The 19,229-nt window shown below is 40.0% G+C and overlaps 1 protein-coding gene across 9 annotated transcripts in view; it reads left to right on the plus strand.

Annotated features, from left to right (window-relative positions):
- The window catches only part of RHOT1 (ras homolog family member T1), an 82,234-nt gene that overhangs the window by 42,501 nt on the left and 20,504 nt on the right, over positions 1-19,229 (plus strand). For all 9 annotated transcript variants that reach the window (XR_002518048.2, XM_021928916.2, XM_021928918.2 and 6 more), the window contains 8 exons: positions 7,493-7,591; positions 8,418-8,526; positions 9,267-9,387; positions 11,993-12,077; positions 12,451-12,596; positions 14,165-14,265; positions 15,968-16,098; positions 17,121-17,204. Coding sequence is in view for 8 of the 9 variants with exons in the window: in XM_021928916.2 (XP_021784608.1) it covers positions 7,493-7,591; positions 8,418-8,526; positions 9,267-9,387; positions 11,993-12,077; positions 12,451-12,596; positions 14,165-14,265; positions 15,968-16,098; positions 17,121-17,204 (876 nt within the window). In the remaining variant the exon portion in view is untranslated. The remainder of the gene's footprint in view (positions 1-7,492; positions 7,592-8,417; positions 8,527-9,266; positions 9,388-11,992; positions 12,078-12,450; positions 12,597-14,164; positions 14,266-15,967; positions 16,099-17,120; positions 17,205-19,229) is intronic.

Consider the following 19,229-nt stretch of genomic DNA (forward strand, 5'->3'; position numbering starts at 1 on the left):
GCTGGGATTACAGGTGTGAGCCACCACACCTAGCTGGATACATCATATTTAGTTTATCCCCATATCTGTTGATGGATATTGAGTAGTTTCTACTTTCAGGCTATTATGAATAGACTGTTGTAAACATTCAATACAAGTTTTTGTTTGAACACTTGTTTGGTTTTTTTTTTTTTGAAGACAGGGTCTTGCTGTCACCCAGGCTGGGGGGTGCAGTGGCATGATTACAGCTTACTATAACCTCAAAATCCTGGCTCAAGCAGTCATCCCACCTAAACCTCTCAAGTAGCTGGAAGTATAGGCACACACTACCCATACCTGACTAGTTTTTCTCTTTCTGTCTTTTTTTTTTTTTGAGACAGAGTTTTGCTCTTGTCACCCAGGCTGGAGTACAATGGTGCAATCTTGGCTCACCACAACCTCCGCCTCCTGGGTTCAGGTGATTCTCCTGCCTCAGCCTCCCGAGTAGCTGGAATTACAGGCAAGGGCCACTACACCCTACTAATTTTGTATTTTTAGTAGTTATGGGGTTTCTCCACGTTGGTCAGGCTGGTCTTGAACATCCACCCTCAGGTGATCCTCCTTCCTCGGCCTCCCAAAGTGCTGGAATTACAGGCACGAGCCACTGCTCCTGGCCTGTTCTTTTTTTAGGGGGTCAAGGACTTACTGTGTTGCCCACGCTAGAGTGCAGTAGCGCATTCACAGCTCACTGCCCCCTCAACTTCCTGGCTTCAGCAATCCTCCCACCTCAGCCTCCCAAATAGTTGGGATTACATGTGTGTAGCACCACATCCAACTAATTTTTGTATTTTTAGAAGAAGATGTTTCACCATGTTGCCCAGGTTGGTCTTAAACTCCTAGGCTCAAGCAATCCACCTGCCTTGGCCTCCCAAAGTGTTGGGATTACAGGTGTGAACCACCATACCTGGCCTTTTTTTTTTTTTTTTTTTAATTTAGAGACAAGATCTTGCTTTGTGGCCCAGGCTGGAGCACAGTGGTGTGATCATAACTCACTGCAGCCTCAAACTCCAAGGCTCAGGCCATCCTCCCACCTCAGCCTCCTGAGTAGTTGGGACTACAGGCACATGCCACCGTGCCCAGCTAATTTTTAAATTTTCTTGTAAAGTCAAGATCTCACTATGTTGCCCAGGCTGGTCTCAAACTCCTGGCCTCAAACAGTTCTCCCATCTAGCCTCTCAAAGTGCTGGGAGTACAGGCCTGAGCCAACACTCCTGGCCTGTTTTAAATTCTTTTGCATACATTTAGTAGTTGAATTGCTGAGTCACATGGTAATTGTGTATTTAACATATTGAGGAACCAGCAGCTACTTTACCCAATGACTGGACCATTTTACATTCCCACCAGCAGTGTATGAAGGTTCCAGTTTCTCCACATCTTTGCCACATTTGTTATTTTACTTTTCTTTTTTGGTTTATTATAGCCATCCTAGTAGATGTGGTTGGGATCTCATTGTTTTGATTTGCATTTCCCTGATGGCTAATGATGTTGTGTAATTTTTCATGTGCTCATTGGCCATCTTCTTTGGAGAAATGTCTATTGCCTATTCAAAGTCCTTTCCCATTTTTGTTTTAAAGAGACAGGGTCTAACTGTCATCTAGGCTGGAGTACAGTGGCATGATCATGGCTCACTGCAGCCTCAACCTCCTGGACCCAAGCAGTCCTCCCACTCAGCCTCCTGAGTAGCTGGGACTGTAGGTGCATGCCACCACACACAGCTAATTTTTAATTTTTTTTTGTAAAGATGGGGTCTTGCTGAGTTGCCCAAGGTGGTCTTGAACCTCTAGCCTCAAACAGTCCTCCTGCCCCAGCTTCCTGAGTAGCTGCCGTTGCCCATTGTTTAGTTGGGTTGTCTTTTTTTTTTTAAGTTAATTTTTCTTTTAAGAAGCAGGGGCCAGGTGCAGTGACTCATGCTTGTAATCCCAGCACTTTGGGAGGCTGAGGCAGGGGGATCACTAGAGGCCAGGAGTTCGAGACCAGCGTGGCCAACGTGGCAAAATGCCGTTTCTACTAAAAATACAAAAATTAGCTGGGCATAGTGGCGCATACCTGTAATCCCAGCCACTCACAAGAATCGCTTGAATCTGGGAGGTGGAGATTGCAGAGAGCTGAGATTGCACCACTGCACTCCAGCCTGGGCTACGGATTGAGACTTTGTCTCAAAAAAAAAAAAAAAAAGGAAACAAGTCTTTGCTATATTCCCCAAGCTGGTCTTGAACTCCTGGCCTCCTCCTGCCTCAGCCTCCTGAGTAGCTGGGATTACAAGTGTGAGCCACCACACCACCACACGCAGCTTGAGGTGGTTGCTTTGGTTCTGTTTGTCGAGAGAGGTATTGTTTTTAAGAATAAAAAGTTGCAGATCTCTTTCAGGAAAAGTTTATAGTATAAGTGAGTGGTTAGCAAACTGACTCATGGGCCATATTTGGCCTACCACCTGTTTTCACACAGTCTGTACACTAAGGAAACATTTTATATATATATTTATATATATATATATTTTGAGATGGAGTCTTGCTGTGTTGCCCAGGTTGGAGTGCAGTGGTATGATCTCAGCTCACTGAGTTCGGGCGATTCTCTCACCTCAGCCTCCCAAGTTGTTGGGACTACAGGCATGTGCCACCACATCTGGCTAATTTGTATATTTTTGGTAGAGAAGGGGGTTTCACCACATTGGCCAGGCTGGTCTCGAACTCCTGACCTCAGGTGATCTGCCTGTCAGTGCAGGGATTACAGGCATGAACCACTGTGCCTGGCCATATATTTTTAAATGATTGAAAAAAAATCAAAATAAATAATATTTTGTGATAGGTGAAAATTATGTTACATTCAGATTTTATGATTTCATAAAAATAAAGTTTGACTGTAACATAGCCATGGTCATTCTTTTATGTTATCTGTGGCTGTTTGCGTGCTACAAAGGCAAAGTTTAGTAGTTTCAATAGAGTTTATATGTGCTACTCTCATCTCTTCTCACTGCTGCTGAGTGTACTACTAATTGCGCTGACACACCTAGACAGCATTTCAAGTACTATGTATATCACTGTACCAGGACCTTTTATTTATATTCATTGCATACCCATCATGCCAAAACATGAAAATAATAATAAAGTATTTTTTTAGATGGGAAAGCAGATAAATTTTCCAGGTTCGAATTACAGTTCCAGCATCATTTTTTTAGACATCGGTGCAAATGCAAAGGAAATTTCCATATTTCGTAATCCATTTAACTATGCAATTGAGTTTCCATTAACCTTCAACTGGAATTGATTAATCTGCATTGTAATGACACGCTAAAAGGCAAACATCAAGAAAAGAATCAAATATAATTTTATAAATACCTTGTGTTCTATTGAAGTCATAGGTTTGTGGATATGTACCAGTATTGGCAGTATATATTTGTGCAAAAAGACATTTTCAAAGATGGGACATGTAAAATGTCAGTACAGATCAGCATTAACATATAAACATTTGCAATTAATTTTCATGGTAGACAACACTAACTTTGAACCCTAACAAAGCAAAATGTTTTCCTTCCAAAAAACAATTTCATTCTTCTCATTAATAAATTTGTGTTGCAAAACTGTACTCAGTTGTATTTTGAGTTTTATCAAAAAAACTTTGTAGAAGTTTGATTTCTTTCTTACGATGTAAGTACCTAAATGACATGCTTAACTTTGCCTGTTGGCCCCAAAGCTTAAAAAATTGCTGTGTGGCCCGTTACAGAAAAAGTGCCAACTCCTAGTATAAATAATTAATTTGAGTTATCCCTTAATCTGATTCTAGTTTACTCTTATTCTTGGTTTACTTTTCCTTAGTTAGGATTCTTCTTTCTAATTTACTCTGAATCCAGTATTTCCCAAACTTACCTCATCATAATAGTCACTAGGTGTTACTTGTTAAAAACATAGATTCTGGCTGGGCGCGGTGGCTCACGCCTGTAATCCCAGCACTTTGGAAGGCCAAGGTGGGCGGATCACGAGGTGAGGAGATTGAGACTATCCTGGCTAACATGGTAAAACCCTGTCTCTACTAAAAATACAAAAAAATTAGCTGGGCGTGATGGCAGACGCCTGTAGTCCCAGCTACTCAGGAGGCTGAAGCAGGAGAATGGCATGAACCCAGGAGGCTGAGGCTTGCAGTGAGCCGGGATTGCGCCACTGCACTCCAGCCTGGGCGACGGAGTGAGAAGACTCTGTGTCAAGAAAACAAAACAAAACAAAACAAAAAAACGAAATACATAGATTCCATTCTGATTCAGCTAGGTATTTTATGTATGATAAAGGAAATTTGGGAAACAGTCTTAATACTGTGGGAACTGTTACAGGGATTTACCTCTGAGGCCTTAGCCTAGCAGTATATGAAATCCCCTCTATTAGTTTGTTCTCAATTTTTTAATTGCTACTTTGTTCTCAGGCCTGTTATTTGTTCTGCTAATCTGTTAATCCCTCATCCCCATCCCCATCCCATAAGAGTTAAAATATCTACCACCATCTGTTACTCAATTCTTAGGTGGACCTGAGTGAGAGGTAAAATTTTCAACTTTTAGACTATACCTTGTTTTACACAAGTACAAACTTTAAATTGCCTATAACAGAATCTTTTATTTAAACAACAATCTTCGTTTCCCGTTTCCCGCCTCCCCTCCCCGCCCCGCCCCCGCCCCCCCCCTTCCCCTCCCTTTCCCTCCCCTTCCCTTTTCGAGATGGAGTCTCACTCTGTCTCCCAGGATGGAGTGCAATGGCACGATCTCAGCTCTCTGCAGGCTCTGCCTCCCAGGTTCACACGATTCTCCTGCCTCAGCCTCCCAAGTAGCTGGGATTACAGGCGTGCACCACCATGCCTGGCTAATTTTTGTATTTTTAGTAAAGACAAGGTTTCACCATGTTGGCCAGGCTGGTCTCGAACTCCTGACCTCAGGTGATCTGCCTGCCTTGGCCTCCCAAAGTGTGTGAGCTACCATATCCAGCCAAATACCATAATTTTTTACAGCTTTATTAAGTAGAATTTTTAATACTTTTTAGTAGTCCTTTTTTTGATGTTACATTTTCAGGTGGTTAGTTTTTAAATATGACATTGGGCCAATACCTTTAGAGTTCTTTTCAAGCTTTAATGAAAAGTGTGTATATTGTTGGCTGGGTGTGATGGCTCATGCCTGTAATCCCAGCACTTTGGAAGGCTGAGGCAGGCAGATCATAAGGTGGGGAGAGCGAGACTATCCTGGCTAACATGGTGAAACCCCATCTCTACTAAAAATACGAAAAATTAACTGGGTGTGGTGGCACATGCCTGTAGACACAGCTACTCGGGAGGCTGAGGCAGGAGAATCGCTTGAACCTGGGAGGCAGAGGTTGCAGTGAGCCAAGATCGCACCACTGCACTCCAGCCTGGGCAACAGAGCAAGATTCCATCTCAAAAAAAAAAAAAAAAAAAGAAAAGTACATTGTTTATTTTTCTTAAAATTACTTTTTGAAAATGTACCCCTTTATTATGTGAGGAAAAATCACTTAGACAAAATAAAAGGTTATCTTTAGGTTCTATTTTGTATACTATTCTTGCTGTTGCTTCTTTTGGAAACATTTAAATTATTCAACTTAAAGCTTTGAGAGTAAATGAAATATAACAGTGTAGTTTTTATTAATCTTTAATGTCTAACATTAGGATCACATTTATAGAAGCATCATCTTACCATTCATTATTTTAAAGAATAAATCACCTGTGATTGTAGATGTTATAGTCCATTTAGTACTCTTTTATAAAGGAAGCCCCATTAGATGCTTTCTTTTTTTTGAGACGGAGTCTTTCTTTGTCTCCCAGACTGTAGTGCAGTGGTACAATCTTGGCTCACTGCAACCTCTGCCTCCCAGGTTCAAGCGATTCTCCTGCCTCAGCATCCCAAGTACTGTGACTACAGGCATGCGCCACCACACACAGCTAACTTTTGTATTTTTAGTAGAGACGGGGTTTCGCCATGTTGGCCAGGCTGGTCTCGAACTCCTGATCTCTGGTGATCTGCACTCCTCGGCCTCCCAAAGTGCTGGGATTAGAAGTGTGAGCCACCACACCCAGCCTCAAATGCTTTCTAAATGTTTGACTTCTTTTTCTCATTTCTTTCTAATCTCTTAGTATCTTAAGTTTTATCTTTTTCTCACTATATCAAATTACTCTCCCAAAGATCCCATTTAAAACAAGAATAGAAGGGGTTATCTGTGTATGTTTGGAAGATAATTATTTTCTTTCCTATTTTTAAAAGAATTTCTTTTCTGCATTTGAGTTTGATAGCATGATCAAAGCTGTCATCATTACCATTTTGTAAGTTAATAAGTTTATATTTCCTCAGCTTGACATGTCATTTCTCTGATTTAGGTAGAACCATAGGAGATCTATTTCCAAGCTTAGACAAAATTCGAAGCTCTCCTTGAAGTTTTATTCTCAAAATTATTGACAGTGATTACCCTATAGTGGTTATACAGTGAAGAAGCATGTGGGCCTTATTTTAAAATAGTCATTTATTTATTCTATCCATGATGAATCATAAAACAAAAATGAAGGAAATTGTCAGAATATATTTCCAGCAGCATTAGTCATAACAGTTTTAGAGTCACAAAAGGCAAAGTTCTTTTTAAAGTATAAATTCTTATACTAGGAAGTTAGTAAAAATTATTTACACTTGGCCGGGCGCGGTGGCTCACGCCTGTAATCCCAGCACTTTGGGAGGCCGAGGCGGGCGGATCACAAGGTCAGGAGATCGAGACCACGGTGAAACCCCGTCTCTACTAAAAATACAAAAAATTAGCCGGGCGCGGTTGTGGGCGCCTGTAGTCCCAGCTACTCGGGAGGCTGAGGCAGGAGAATGGCATGAACCCGGGAGGCGGAGCTTGCAGTGAGCCGAGATCGCGCCACTGCACTCCAGCCTGGGCGACAGAGCGAGACTCTGTCTCAAAAAAAAAAAAAAAAAAATTATTTACACTTACTAACTAGTGACAATTTTGCCACTTGTTTGTGAATGAGCGTATTTTATTTTCCAGCTTTAACATACACACAGGGGACAGATCAAAACAAATCTCATTCTGCTACCAGAAGGTGGATGGTCAGAAATCGGAAGTTGAAGGGAAAGTCCTTAGTAGTTTTATAAGTCAGTTCATATTCTCTATGGAATGACAGAAGATATAGATAAATAAATAGTTCTTCTTTATGTGACTAGAAAAATGAATCCCTCCTAAAGATGAACTTCTCCTTTGCCTGTTCTTAAAGGATTTGTGGTCATAAGGGGAGAGCTTGACCATTCCAATTATCAGTCCCAGCAAATATTGCCTCATTTACTTAAAAAGGTTTGCATATAAAAGTAAATGGCTTTGCTTTAGTTCATTTTTTCATGTTGGTTGTATTTGATACTGTGTAAAAACAATCAGAATTTTTCTCAGCATTGCTTATGAAAATCACAGTTTAAATAATTATTTCTTTTCTCAATGATTTATAGATGAAACCAGCTTGTATAAAAGCCCTTACTCGTATATTTAAAATATCTGATCAAGATAATGATGGTACTCTCAATGATGCTGAACTCAACTTCTTTCAGGTAATGGTCCTTTATTTCAGATATTTGCATATCTTTTTTTTTTTTTTTTTTGCTGAAAGCTATAAAATGTATTAGCTTAAACAACAAGAACAGTATGTTATAAACATAAGTTTCTTTCACATAGAACTATCACATCAACCTATATATGCCTTTACTTAGGCTATAAAACTCTCTTATGCCCAGGAATTGAGGGGATTTGGTAGCTTCATTTTATGGTATAAAGTGGGTGTGTTAAGGATGACTTGGAGTCTGAACTCTGAATCATTTTGCTTTCTTAGTTTTGAATAACATAGCTACACAAATAGCCCTGTGTTTTAGATACAGGATGGAGGGAGTTGGAAATATTTCTTTCTAAGTATGACATGTTTTACTTTTGTTTTTTGAGATAGAGTCTCGCTCTGTCACCCAGGCTGGAGTGCAATGGTGTAATCTTGGCTCACTGCAACCTCCACCTCCTGGGTTCAAGTGATTCTCCTGCCTCAGCCTCCCAGGTAGCTGGGACTACAGGCATGTGCCACCACACCCAGCTAATTTTTGTATTTTTAGTGAAGATGAGGTTTCACCATGTTGGCCAGGGTGGACTCGATCTGCTGACCTCATGATCCACCTGCCTCAGCCTCCCAAAGTGCTGGGATTACAGGCGTGAGCCACCGTGCCCGGCCCATGTTTTACTTAAATAATACAAAGTGGAGACTATTCCTAATGTAGAATATGTTTCTTTGGTTGCAGTTATTGGATTTAATGTTGCTTTGTAGATTACCATTTTATATTATTTGTGGTTTTAATGCTGGTTTGTTTTTAAATATATTTTTATGTTTTTTGCTAGAGGATTTGTTTCAACACTCCATTAGCTCCTCAAGCTCTGGAGGATGTCAAGAATGTAGTCAGAAAACATATAAGTGATGGTGTGGCTGACAGTGGGTTGACCCTGAAAGGTAGGTGAATGGTATTTTTACCCCTTTTGAAACTTAATATTTTCAAAATTTGGCAGAAGGTGAAGGTCTTTATTGCATTATTTATACTTTAAGGAAATGTTAATATTTACTAGTATGCCTAAAGTCTGATTTGGATATTTACGAGTTGGGAGGGACAGACCATTGTTGGGGATTATCATCTTTACTACCAGTATAAATTAGAGGTGGGGAAATTGGTTGGATCTCAAGGATACAGAGGTCCACCTGAGGGAAGGAGATATCTGGAACAAAAAAAAGTGTCTTAAAATTCTTCCTACTCATAAACAGCCTTTAAATAGTCATTATTTTTAGGGAATTTTGTCTATGGGTCAAATTTACCAGTATAGAATGTTCCCTGGAGAATATATTATAGAGGCACAGTGAAGTTAATGAGATTGAAAACCAGAATTTTCCATGACAAAAATAAACTCAAAGATCTGTAGAACACTACTCTTGTATAACTTTGTGCATGTCAGTATATTCCTTGAGATGTAATGTTGGCCATTTCCTCCTGTGCTGTCTCTTGCTAAGCTGGGTGTATATGTGAAACAACTCTGAAATCAGCTGTTTCATTGAGATACTTGTGAATTTTGTTTTGTTTTGAGCTTTACAGATGCAAAGCTAGCATCCATATGTTCATGAATCTAGTTCTTGCCATTATGTTACATGCTTTTCTCCTATGTGACTCTGTATCCTTTATTTACTAATTTACTTTATTTCAGGTTTTCTCTTTTTACACACACTTTTTATCCAGAGAGGGAGACACGAAACTACTTGGACTGTGCTTCGACGATTTGGTTATGATGATGATCTGGATTTGACACCTGAATATTTGTTCCCCCTGTATGTACCTTTGGTTTTGTTTTGTTTTGTTTTTTAAATTTTTTATTGAGACAGGATCTCACTATGTTGCCCAGGCTGGTTTTGAACTCCTGGGCTCAAGTGATCCTCCCACCTCGGCCTCCCAAATTGCTGTGATTACAGGCATTGAGCCATGCCTAGTCACCTTTGGTCTTGTAATTGATTTTACTTGCTAAATATTTTTAAGGTTGATTTAGCACACATGGGGAGGTGGGCTTTAAGCTAATCGGGAATATTTTAGAATTATAGCAGAGCTTTATAGCAGGATTTCTCAACCTCAGCACTATTGACATTTTGGACCTGACAATTTTTTGTTGTGGATGTCCTGTGCAGTATAGGATGTTTATCACATCTGTAGAAGTCAGTGATACCTCCAGTTGTGACAACCAGAAGTGTTGAGAAATTGCCAAATGTGCCCTCTGAAGTGAAATTATCCCCAGTTGAGAACCACTGATTCCCTCATGACTCAAACTTTTCCTCTTCTTGTGGAGACTACAAGTATCTTTTTTTGTTCGTTTTACTGAGGAAGGAAAAATAAGATGCTAGACAATAAACTTGTTTTGGGAGTCAAGAGATCTCAGAAATATTCTGGTTAACATTTTTCTTACGTTGTTCTTCTCCCTTAGTTTTATAGCCTGTTCTTCTTAGCTTAAGTTGAAGTCGGTATTTTCCTAAACAGCTTAAGTTGAAGTAGGTATTTTCCTAAACGACTGGTCTATTTGTGGTTCTTTTTCTTCATCTTTCTTTCTTTTTTTTTTGAGACGGGAATTTTGCTCTGTCGCGCAGGCTGGAGTGCAGTGGCGCAAACTCTGCCTCCCGGGTTCACGCCATTCTCCTGCCTCAGCCTCCTGAGTAGCTGGGACTATAGGCACCCGCCACCACACCTGGTTAATTTTTGGTATTTTTAGAGAGGCAGGGTTTCACCGTGTTAGCCAGGATGGTCTCGATCTCCTGATCTCATGATCCGCCCGCCTCGGCCTCCCAAAGTGCTGGGATTACAGATGTGAGCCACCGCACCCGGCCTTTTTTTTTTTTTTTTTAAAGAGACGTCTCATTTTGGCTAGCTCATTGCAACCTTGAGCTCCATGGCTCAAGCAATCCTCCCACCTGAGCTTTCCGAATAGCTGGGACTATAGGTGTGCACCACAATGCCGTCCCCTCCCCTCCTTTTTTCTTTTCTTTTCTTTTCTTTCTTTTCTTTCTTTGTTTCACTATATTTCCTAGGCTGATCTTGGGGCCTCAAATGATCTTCTTGCCTCAGCCTCCTAAGGTGCTGGGATTACAGGCCTGAGCCACCATGCCTGGCCCGTTATTTTCCTTTGATAATACTATGTTTAAGTTCTGTTTGTTTAAAAATAGACCCAGTGCCATCCCCAAACAAGAGACTGCCTTGTTGCAGGATCCCTCTTCTATATCCCAGGGAAGCAAGCTTTTCAGGGATGGTGACTTCCCAGGATCTGGCCTTAGAGTTTTCAGTGATTCTTCATTTTTTCATTGACACATTACCTTCATGGTGCTCTGTTATTTTAGCATAGCACCTCCAGCTATCTATGTAATGGTTCAGAAAGACTGTTATTTTTTACTTCTCCATTTTTGAGGAAGCAAAGTTCTTTCTGATTAGATTCCTAGTCCATTAATCAGTTCTAAACTGAAACTTCCTTTGACTAAGTTACTAAATCTTGGCTCAAGTTAATTTCCTAGATTTTTCAATAAATATATACTGAATGAATGAATTTGTTATAGGACTCTCTCATAAGGTTTTCTTTTCTTGTGTCATTTATGTGAATAGATGAATTCTATGGGAGGTTGCTTATTGCTTTAAGTATGACAGTTGGGAAATTCCCTGTCTTATGGCATTGTGGCTTACACTAATCATCTCTTTCAGTTTTTTTTATCCTCTTTGCCTTTAATTTTCTGCAAAATAACTCCCTGGAGCTACTACATGAATCTCTCTATCCTTATGGAACCTTCTTCCTCTCTCCTTCACATTGCTGCTAGAATAGTGGATAAATAAATAAAAATTTGGCTCTGTTACTTCCCTTCAGCCTGCTTTTCTGATATTTAAGAAAATGGGCCTGGTACAGTGGCTCATGCCTGTAATCCCAACACTTTGGGAGGCCAAGGTGGGTGGATTGTTTGAGCCCAGGAGTTCAAGCCAGCCTGGGCAACGGGGTGAGACCCCATCTCTACAAAAACATAAAAATTAGCCAGGCATGGTAGTGTGTGCCTGTGGTCCCAGCTACTCAAGAGGCTGAGATGCGCAGATTGATTGAGCCCAGGAGGTCGAGACTGCAGTGAGCTGTGATCGTGCCACTGTACTGTAGCCTGGGCAACAGTGACACCCTGTCTGAATTTAAAAATGGGAAAGAAAGAAAATGTTGTTACTTTGGAATGAGCATTATTATGACTCTTCTGAAGAGTGGCAAAATCACTCCAGAGAGTTTCCTTGGGAAGTCTAAATGATGCCAAGTGAAGATATTCTTGTAAATGGTATTACCTCACAAAAGACTTGTTGCAATTTTATATTCATTTCTTAAATTTTAAAATTTGAGTAATGATTTATTTTACTCTTGAATTTTTTCAACAGGCTAAAAATACCTCCTGATTGCACTACTGAATTAAACCATCATGCATATTTGTTTCTCCAAAGCACCTTTGACAAGCATGATTTGGTAAGCCTTTAGCTGTAATTTTCCATAATATATAGCAAAATATTTTTCAGTGAATGATATAACTCTGTTCCCTGAGCTATGGGATGTGTATGTCACATAGCCAAAAACTGCTTAACCTGTCTAAGTAAAATTCACAAAAATATTTTCTGCTGTTTACCTTTGTTGTTTTCTCAAGATGAAAATGTCTAATTTCTAATAGACTCTCTTATCGGTTTTCTTATATACACGTGAGGAATTTTCTTGATAAAATGTAAAATTTCTTGTTACTTGTTAAGTAGTTTTAAAAAGCATAGCTTTACTAGATTGGGGGACTTTTGTGTTGGAAATTAGTATCTTAGCTATCTAAACATTATGTATCCTTGTGTTTCTTCAGGATAGAGACTGTGCTTTGTCACCTGATGAGCTTAAAGATTTATTTAAAGTTTTCCCTTACATACCTTGGGGGCCAGATGTGAATAATACAGTTTGTACCAATGAGAGAGGCTGGATAACCTACCAGGGATTCCTTTCCCAGTGGACGTGAGTATAGAGCTCACCTCTTTCCTCTAGAGTTGCAAATAGTTTAAAGTTATTATGTATTACATTTGTTACTTTGTAAGCTTGTAAGACCTTATGAAATGCTTCAATCATAATTGCCTCTAAGCAAGATTAGCTGCTGATATCTCTAAGATGAACTATAAATGTTCTATAAATTTATCAGGAAGGGACTGTTTTCTTTTGGATGATGTATTTTTAGTAGAGACAGGGTTTCACCATGTTGGCCAGGCTGGTCTCGAACTTCTGGCCTCAAGTGATCTGCCCGCTTCAGCCTCCCAAAGTGCTGGGATTACAGGCATGAGCTACCACGCCTAGCCTTTAATGAACTCTTAGTAAGATTTTGTGAGGATTTGTCTACAACCTAGTTATAGCATGGTAGTTATTATACCTAGGATATTAAGGGAATCTTCTGGTCTTGCATAGTGACATAATTGCTTTAGCCTTAACTGACTCAACATTAGGATCTTTTCTTTTTTCAAATATGTAAGAAAGGCTAATTTCAGATTATTTTTGCACCTTTGTCACTTTTTTTTTTTTTTGAAACAGAATTTCGCTCTTGTTGCCCAGGCTGGAATGCAATGGTGTGATCTCAGCTCACTGCAACCTCAGCCTCCCGGATTCAAGCGATTCTCCTACCTCAGCCTCCCGAGTAGCTGGGATTACAGGCATGCGCCACCACACCTGGCTAATTGTGTATTTTTAGTAGAGACGGGATTTCTCCATGTTGGTCAGGCTGGTCTGGAACTCCTGACCTCAGGTGATCTACCCACTTCAGCCTCCCAAAGTGCTGGGATTACAGTCATAAGCCACTGTGCCTGGCCACCTTTGTCACTTTTTCATGTGTGTTTTATTAAGTCCTCAACTGGCTAATATTTGAAAATATATTAACTTTATATTAACTTGGAAAGTAGATCACGTAAAATATCCCCACTCTATCACGATTTTACCAGCCACTCACTGCTTATCTTTGTGGCCTTGGTGTTTCTGGGCAGATGGAGTAGAGAGAGGAATTTCCCGCCATCTTGCATTCTTCTCCCTTTTCTTCTCTGCTTTAAGAACGGCAGTGTAGGGCCAGGCAACGTGGCTCATACCTATAATCCTAGCACTTTGGGAGGCCAAGGCGGATGGATCACTTGAGATCAGGAGTTCGAGACCAGCCTAGGCAACGTGGCGAAACCCTGTCTCTACTAAAACATTTTTTTAAATTAAAAAATAAATTAGCCAGGCTTGGGGGCACATGCCTGTAGTCCCAGCTACTTGGGGGGCTGATGCAGGAAGATCACTTGCACCCAGGGGGTTGAGGCTACAGTGAGCCGTGTTTGTGCCATTGCACTCTAGCATGGATGACAAAGTAAGACTCTGTCTTTCAAAAAAAAAAAAAAAAAAAAGAATGGCAGTGTAGGAAAAACTATGGTTGGGCACATAGGAAATTAAAGTAGTCTAGACAAAAATTATCTAGGTGTGGTGCATAAAGTTTTTTAGCTATTGGATTTTTTTCCCATAAATATTCATTTAGGAATTTTCACATTTTAAATTCTTTTCTTTCATAGGCTCACAACTTATTTAGATGTACAGCGGTGCCTGGAGTATTTGGGCTATCTTGGCTATTCAATATTGACTGAGCAAGAGTCTCAAGCTTCAGCTATTACAGGTAAGTATCTAGATACTGTTCAGCTCATGATTAGAGATTTGCACTCCATTTTCAAACGTAACAAAGAGTAAGAATAAATTCATCTTCATTAGTCTTCCATCTACACTCGATTAGTTTTCCTTGTGATCTGATCATTTCTTTTGTGTTGAGGTGTTTGATTTTACTGTTTATGAAAAGAAAAGAAGAGTAGAGACTTAGCTTCAAGTCTACTCCCTGGGGTTACTCCACTGATGAAAATGAAGAAGAGCTACGGGCATTAAAGGATTTACCAGTTGATCTTGCATTTTAATTTTCTTTAAACATTAAAAATAATGCCTATTAACTGTTTTCTGTATTAATACAGCTTTCACAAATCTTGTAATGTAAACCAGGCATTCTTGCCAAGGAATGTGCACCACTTAAAGTAAACCAAATGTATGGAAATAGCAAGTTAAGGAACTGATCATTTCAAGAGTTTCTTATATCCCTGTTGGTGGAAAATGTGCCATATCTTACGGGAAGCCCTAGCACAAGAAGACAGCCTTTCTTAAATTGACAGAGCAGGTACCCTTTAAAATACTTAACCAATTAGACAGTATTTAATTCAACACCAGAAAATAAGAAAATAGTCACTAGCCAGCCATGAGGTTCTTTCACTCAGCACATTGTTTACATCTTTCTGTATCAGTAAGTATACTTTATATATCTTAATGTTAATAATGTGTCACAATATGGATGTTCTGTAACTTATTTAACTATCCCATAATTATATATTTTTATCATTTTTGGTTTTTTCTACTATCACTAGTATCTCTGTTGAGGTCTGTAGTTCAGTCTTCAGGTATAGCCTAAGGAGGTTGTTGGTTTTTTTGTTGTTGTTGTTTGAGACAGAGTCTCTCTCTGTCACCAGGCTGGAGTGCAGTGACGAGATCTTGGCTCACTGCAACCTCCGCCTCCTGGGTTCAAGCGATTCACTTGCCTCAGCCTCCCAAATAGCTGGGACTACAGGCATGTGCCACCATGCCCAGCTGATTTTTGTATTTTTAGTGGAGATGGGGTTTCACCATGTTGGCCAGGATGGTCTCAATCTCTTGACCTTGCGATCTGCCCACCCTGGCCTCCCACCGTTCTGGGATTACAGGTGCGAGCCACCGCGCCAGGCTCTAAGGAGGTCTCTTTACCTCAGGAAGGGTTACCTGCTGTCCTGATGATACAGCATTGTTTTCTGGCATGCCTCTTTTACAGTTTACATTTGAAAGGATGGCTAACCCCAAAGTGTGTGTCCCTTTTCCTTTTATGGATCCAGCTCCAAGAGAGTGCAGATTTGAAATAGCATCTTTTAGTTTATAATATGTGACAGTTTATCACAGAAAAAATTAGATGGAATATAATGTTGGCTATATTCTTAGTAATTTTCATTCATTTGTAGGATATTTTCCTTATGAAAATACACTATTTTATGATGAAATAAATGTTTGGTTACATGACATTCACATTCCAGTCAACTTTCAGAAATGCATTTTTCCACTAACTGGGGCCCTTCTGCATTCTATGTACTTCATTCACATACAGCTTGACTGTCATACAATATGTTTGTTTATAGATCAACTACTTCATAAAAATGATAAGCAGCAATGCCCTATTTTGCAAAAGGTGGAATGGAGGCTCATTGAATCTAAGTGGTATATATTTAGTGGGTTTTTATTATTATTATTATTTTTAGTAACAAGAGATAAAAAGATAGACCTGCAGAAAAAACAAACTCAAAGAAATGTGTTCAGATGTAATGTAATTGGAGTGAAAAACTGTGGGAAAAGTGGAGTTCTTCAGGCTCTTCTTGGAAGAAACTTAATGGTGAGAGTTCTTGTAAAATACAATTTTATCCAACAAATTTTTATATTTACAAGTTTATATGTTTTCGTAGCCACTGACATTTTTAGACAATTAGTAGAACTCAATGGCCTATATTAGTCAAGTACAGTCTAAATGTAACAATAATCCTGTTGAACTGTCTTTATCTTTGTTTCATTGATATTAGCTCATTCATTTGTCTTTTTTTAACCAGTGTTTAAATGGGCATTAAACGACTATAGATGTGAAAGCACCTAACACAGTTCTTGACATGAAGGAAATGCACAGTAAATATTTTGAATTGAATATTGTTATCTAGTTCTTACTACTCCCTTGAGTAAGAAGAAGAAGACATATTTCTTTTCTTCTTCTTCTTTTTTTTTTTTTTTTTTTTTTTTTGAGGCAAGGTGTTGTTCTGTTGGCTAGACTGGAGTTCAGTGACGTGATCATGGCTCACTGCAGCCTCAACCATCTGGGCTTAGGTGATCCTCCCAGCTCAGCCCCCAGAGCAGCTGGGACTACAGGCGTGAACCACCAGGCCCAGCTAATTTTTGTATTTTTAGTAGAGATGGGGTTTTGCCATGTTGCCCAGGGTGGTCTTGAACTCCTGAGCTCAAGTGATCCTCCCACCTTGGCCTCCCAAAGTGCTGAGATTACAGGCATGTGCCACCACACCCTGCCGACATATTTCTAGGTGGGTATTCATCTCGATCAGACCAAATTATAGTATAATGAAGATTGCCAGCAGGTGGCTCTAGAATATACTTGCTTGCAGTAATAGGGATAGTTTCCTTCCTTTTTAGCTACTGCTTGTACTTTATGCAGAACAAATACATCTTTTTATTTTAGGTCTTAAGAACTAAGAAACATAAACTCAGTATCTCCTTTATACTGATAAGTAGTACACAGTGTAGGGAAGAATGCCCTTTTATTTATAACACACCTGCACATATACACAGAGGTGTTTGTGTATTGTTGAAAACTAGTTACTGCAGATATTGAGATTTTTGGTGTTCTGTTTTCAGAGGCAGAAGAAAATTCGTGAAGATCATAAATCCTACTATGCGATTAACACTGTTTATGTATATGGACAAGAGAAATACTTGTTGGTAAGAAATTCTGTGGCACACAAAAATTTCTAATTATTGGGTACATTTTAAAATGGCTCTTTGAAAACAAATTGGCTTCAATTGAATGACTCTATATAGAACTTGTGTGTGATTTTTTTTTTATGTATTTCTTTAGAAAATTATAAAATTTTTAAATAATTTCTTTAGAGACACAGTCTTAACTATATTGTCCTGGCTAGCTCTTGGGCTCAAGGGATCTCCCACCTCAGCCTCCCAAGGAGCTGGGACTACAGGCGTGTGCCACCAAGCTTGATTTTATTTTTTTTCATCTGGTTTATTCATTAGAATTTTAAGTCTTTTGGCTGGGCGCGGTGGCTCATGCCTGTAATCCCAGCACTTTGGGAGGCCAGGGCAGGTGGAGCACCTGAGGTCAGGAGTTCAAGACCAGCCTGACCAACATGGAAAAACCCCGTCTCTACTAAAAATACAAAATTAGCCGGGCATGGTGGCTCATGCCTGTAATCCCAGCTACTCGGGAGGCTGAGGCAGGAGAATCGCTTGAACCCGGGAGGCAGAGGTTGTGGTGAGCTGAGATAATGCCATTGCACTCCTGCCTGGGCAGCAAGAGCGAAACTCCATCTCCAGGGGGAAAAAAAAAAGAATTTTAAGTCTTTTTATCTATGTGATAATTGCATAGGTATAGATATAAATAAAAATTCATCTATTGGTACGCTTAATTGCACATTAGCTATACCACAATAAGAAAGTGGAAAAAAACGGGCCAGGTATGGTGGCTCACACTACCTAAGACTGGGTAATTTATAAGGAAAAGAGGTTTAGGCCAGGCGCAGTAGCTCATGCCTGTAATCCCGACACTTTGGGAGGCTGAGTCAGGTGGATCACCTGAGGTCAGGAGTTCGAGACCAGCCTGGCCAACATGGTGAAAGCTTGTCTCTACTAAAAATGCAAAAATTAGCTGGGCATGGTGGCACGTGCCTGTAATCCCAGGTACTTAGAAGGCTGAGGCAGGAGAATTGCGTGAACCTGGGAGGCGGAGGTTGCAGTGAGCCAAGATTGCGCCACTGCGTTCCAGCCTGGGCGACAAAGTGAGACTCCACCTCAAAAACAAAAAAAAAAAAGGTGAAAAAAATGAACTCCCCTTTTACTTTCTTCTACTTCTATTTTTTTTTTTTTTTACTTTAAGTTCTGGGATACTTGTGCAGGTTTGTTGCATAGGTCAACCCATCATCTAGGTTTTCAGACCCACATGCACTAGGTATTTGTCCTAATGCTCTCCCTTCCCTTGCCCCTCAGCCCCCGACAGGCCCTGGTGTGTGATGTGCCCCTCCCTGTATCCATGTATTCTCATTGTTCAACTCCCACTTATGAGTGAGAACATGCAGTGTTTGGTTTTCTGTTCCTGTGTTAGTTTGCTGAGAATGATGGCTTCCAACTTCATCCATGTCTCTGCAAAGGACATGAACTCCTTATTTATGGCTGCATACTTCTATTTTTTTTTAAATTATTTCCTGTACTATTGACTAGAAATTAATATGAAAATCCTGCTAATGCTTGGTAGTTTACCTATAATCTGAATCAAGTTTATTTAGCAGGGAAGGGAATATTTAACAAATATGTTAGCCTTAAAAATGTATAGGCTACTCTAGGCACACTGCCTGTGGGTTAGCCCTGCTCTGCAAGTAGCAATAAAATCAAACAAACAATAAAAAAAGTACAAAAGAAGGGCTGAAAAGATACCATGAAATACAGTAGAAGGACGGTTATATGGGCCGGGTGTGGTGGCTCACACCTGTAATCCCAGCAAACTTTGGGAGGCCGAGGCGGGTGGATCACCCCAGCCTGACCAACATGGAGAAACCCTATCCCGGGCTAGTCTCAAACTCCTGGGCTCAAGCGGTTTGCCCACCTCAGTCTCCCAAAGTGCTGAGATTACAGGTGTGAGCCACAGTGCCCATCCCTGAATTTTACTCTTGTTGGAGATCATTATATCATAGATGGAATATTTAAGAAATTTTATAATAAACACCAAAGAGTGGCAGTGAA

Source organism: Papio anubis, chromosome 17 (genome assembly GCF_008728515.1).
Source record: "Papio anubis isolate 15944 chromosome 17, Panubis1.0, whole genome shotgun sequence".
Classification (NCBI taxonomy): Eukaryota; Metazoa; Chordata; class Mammalia; order Primates; family Cercopithecidae; genus Papio; species Papio anubis.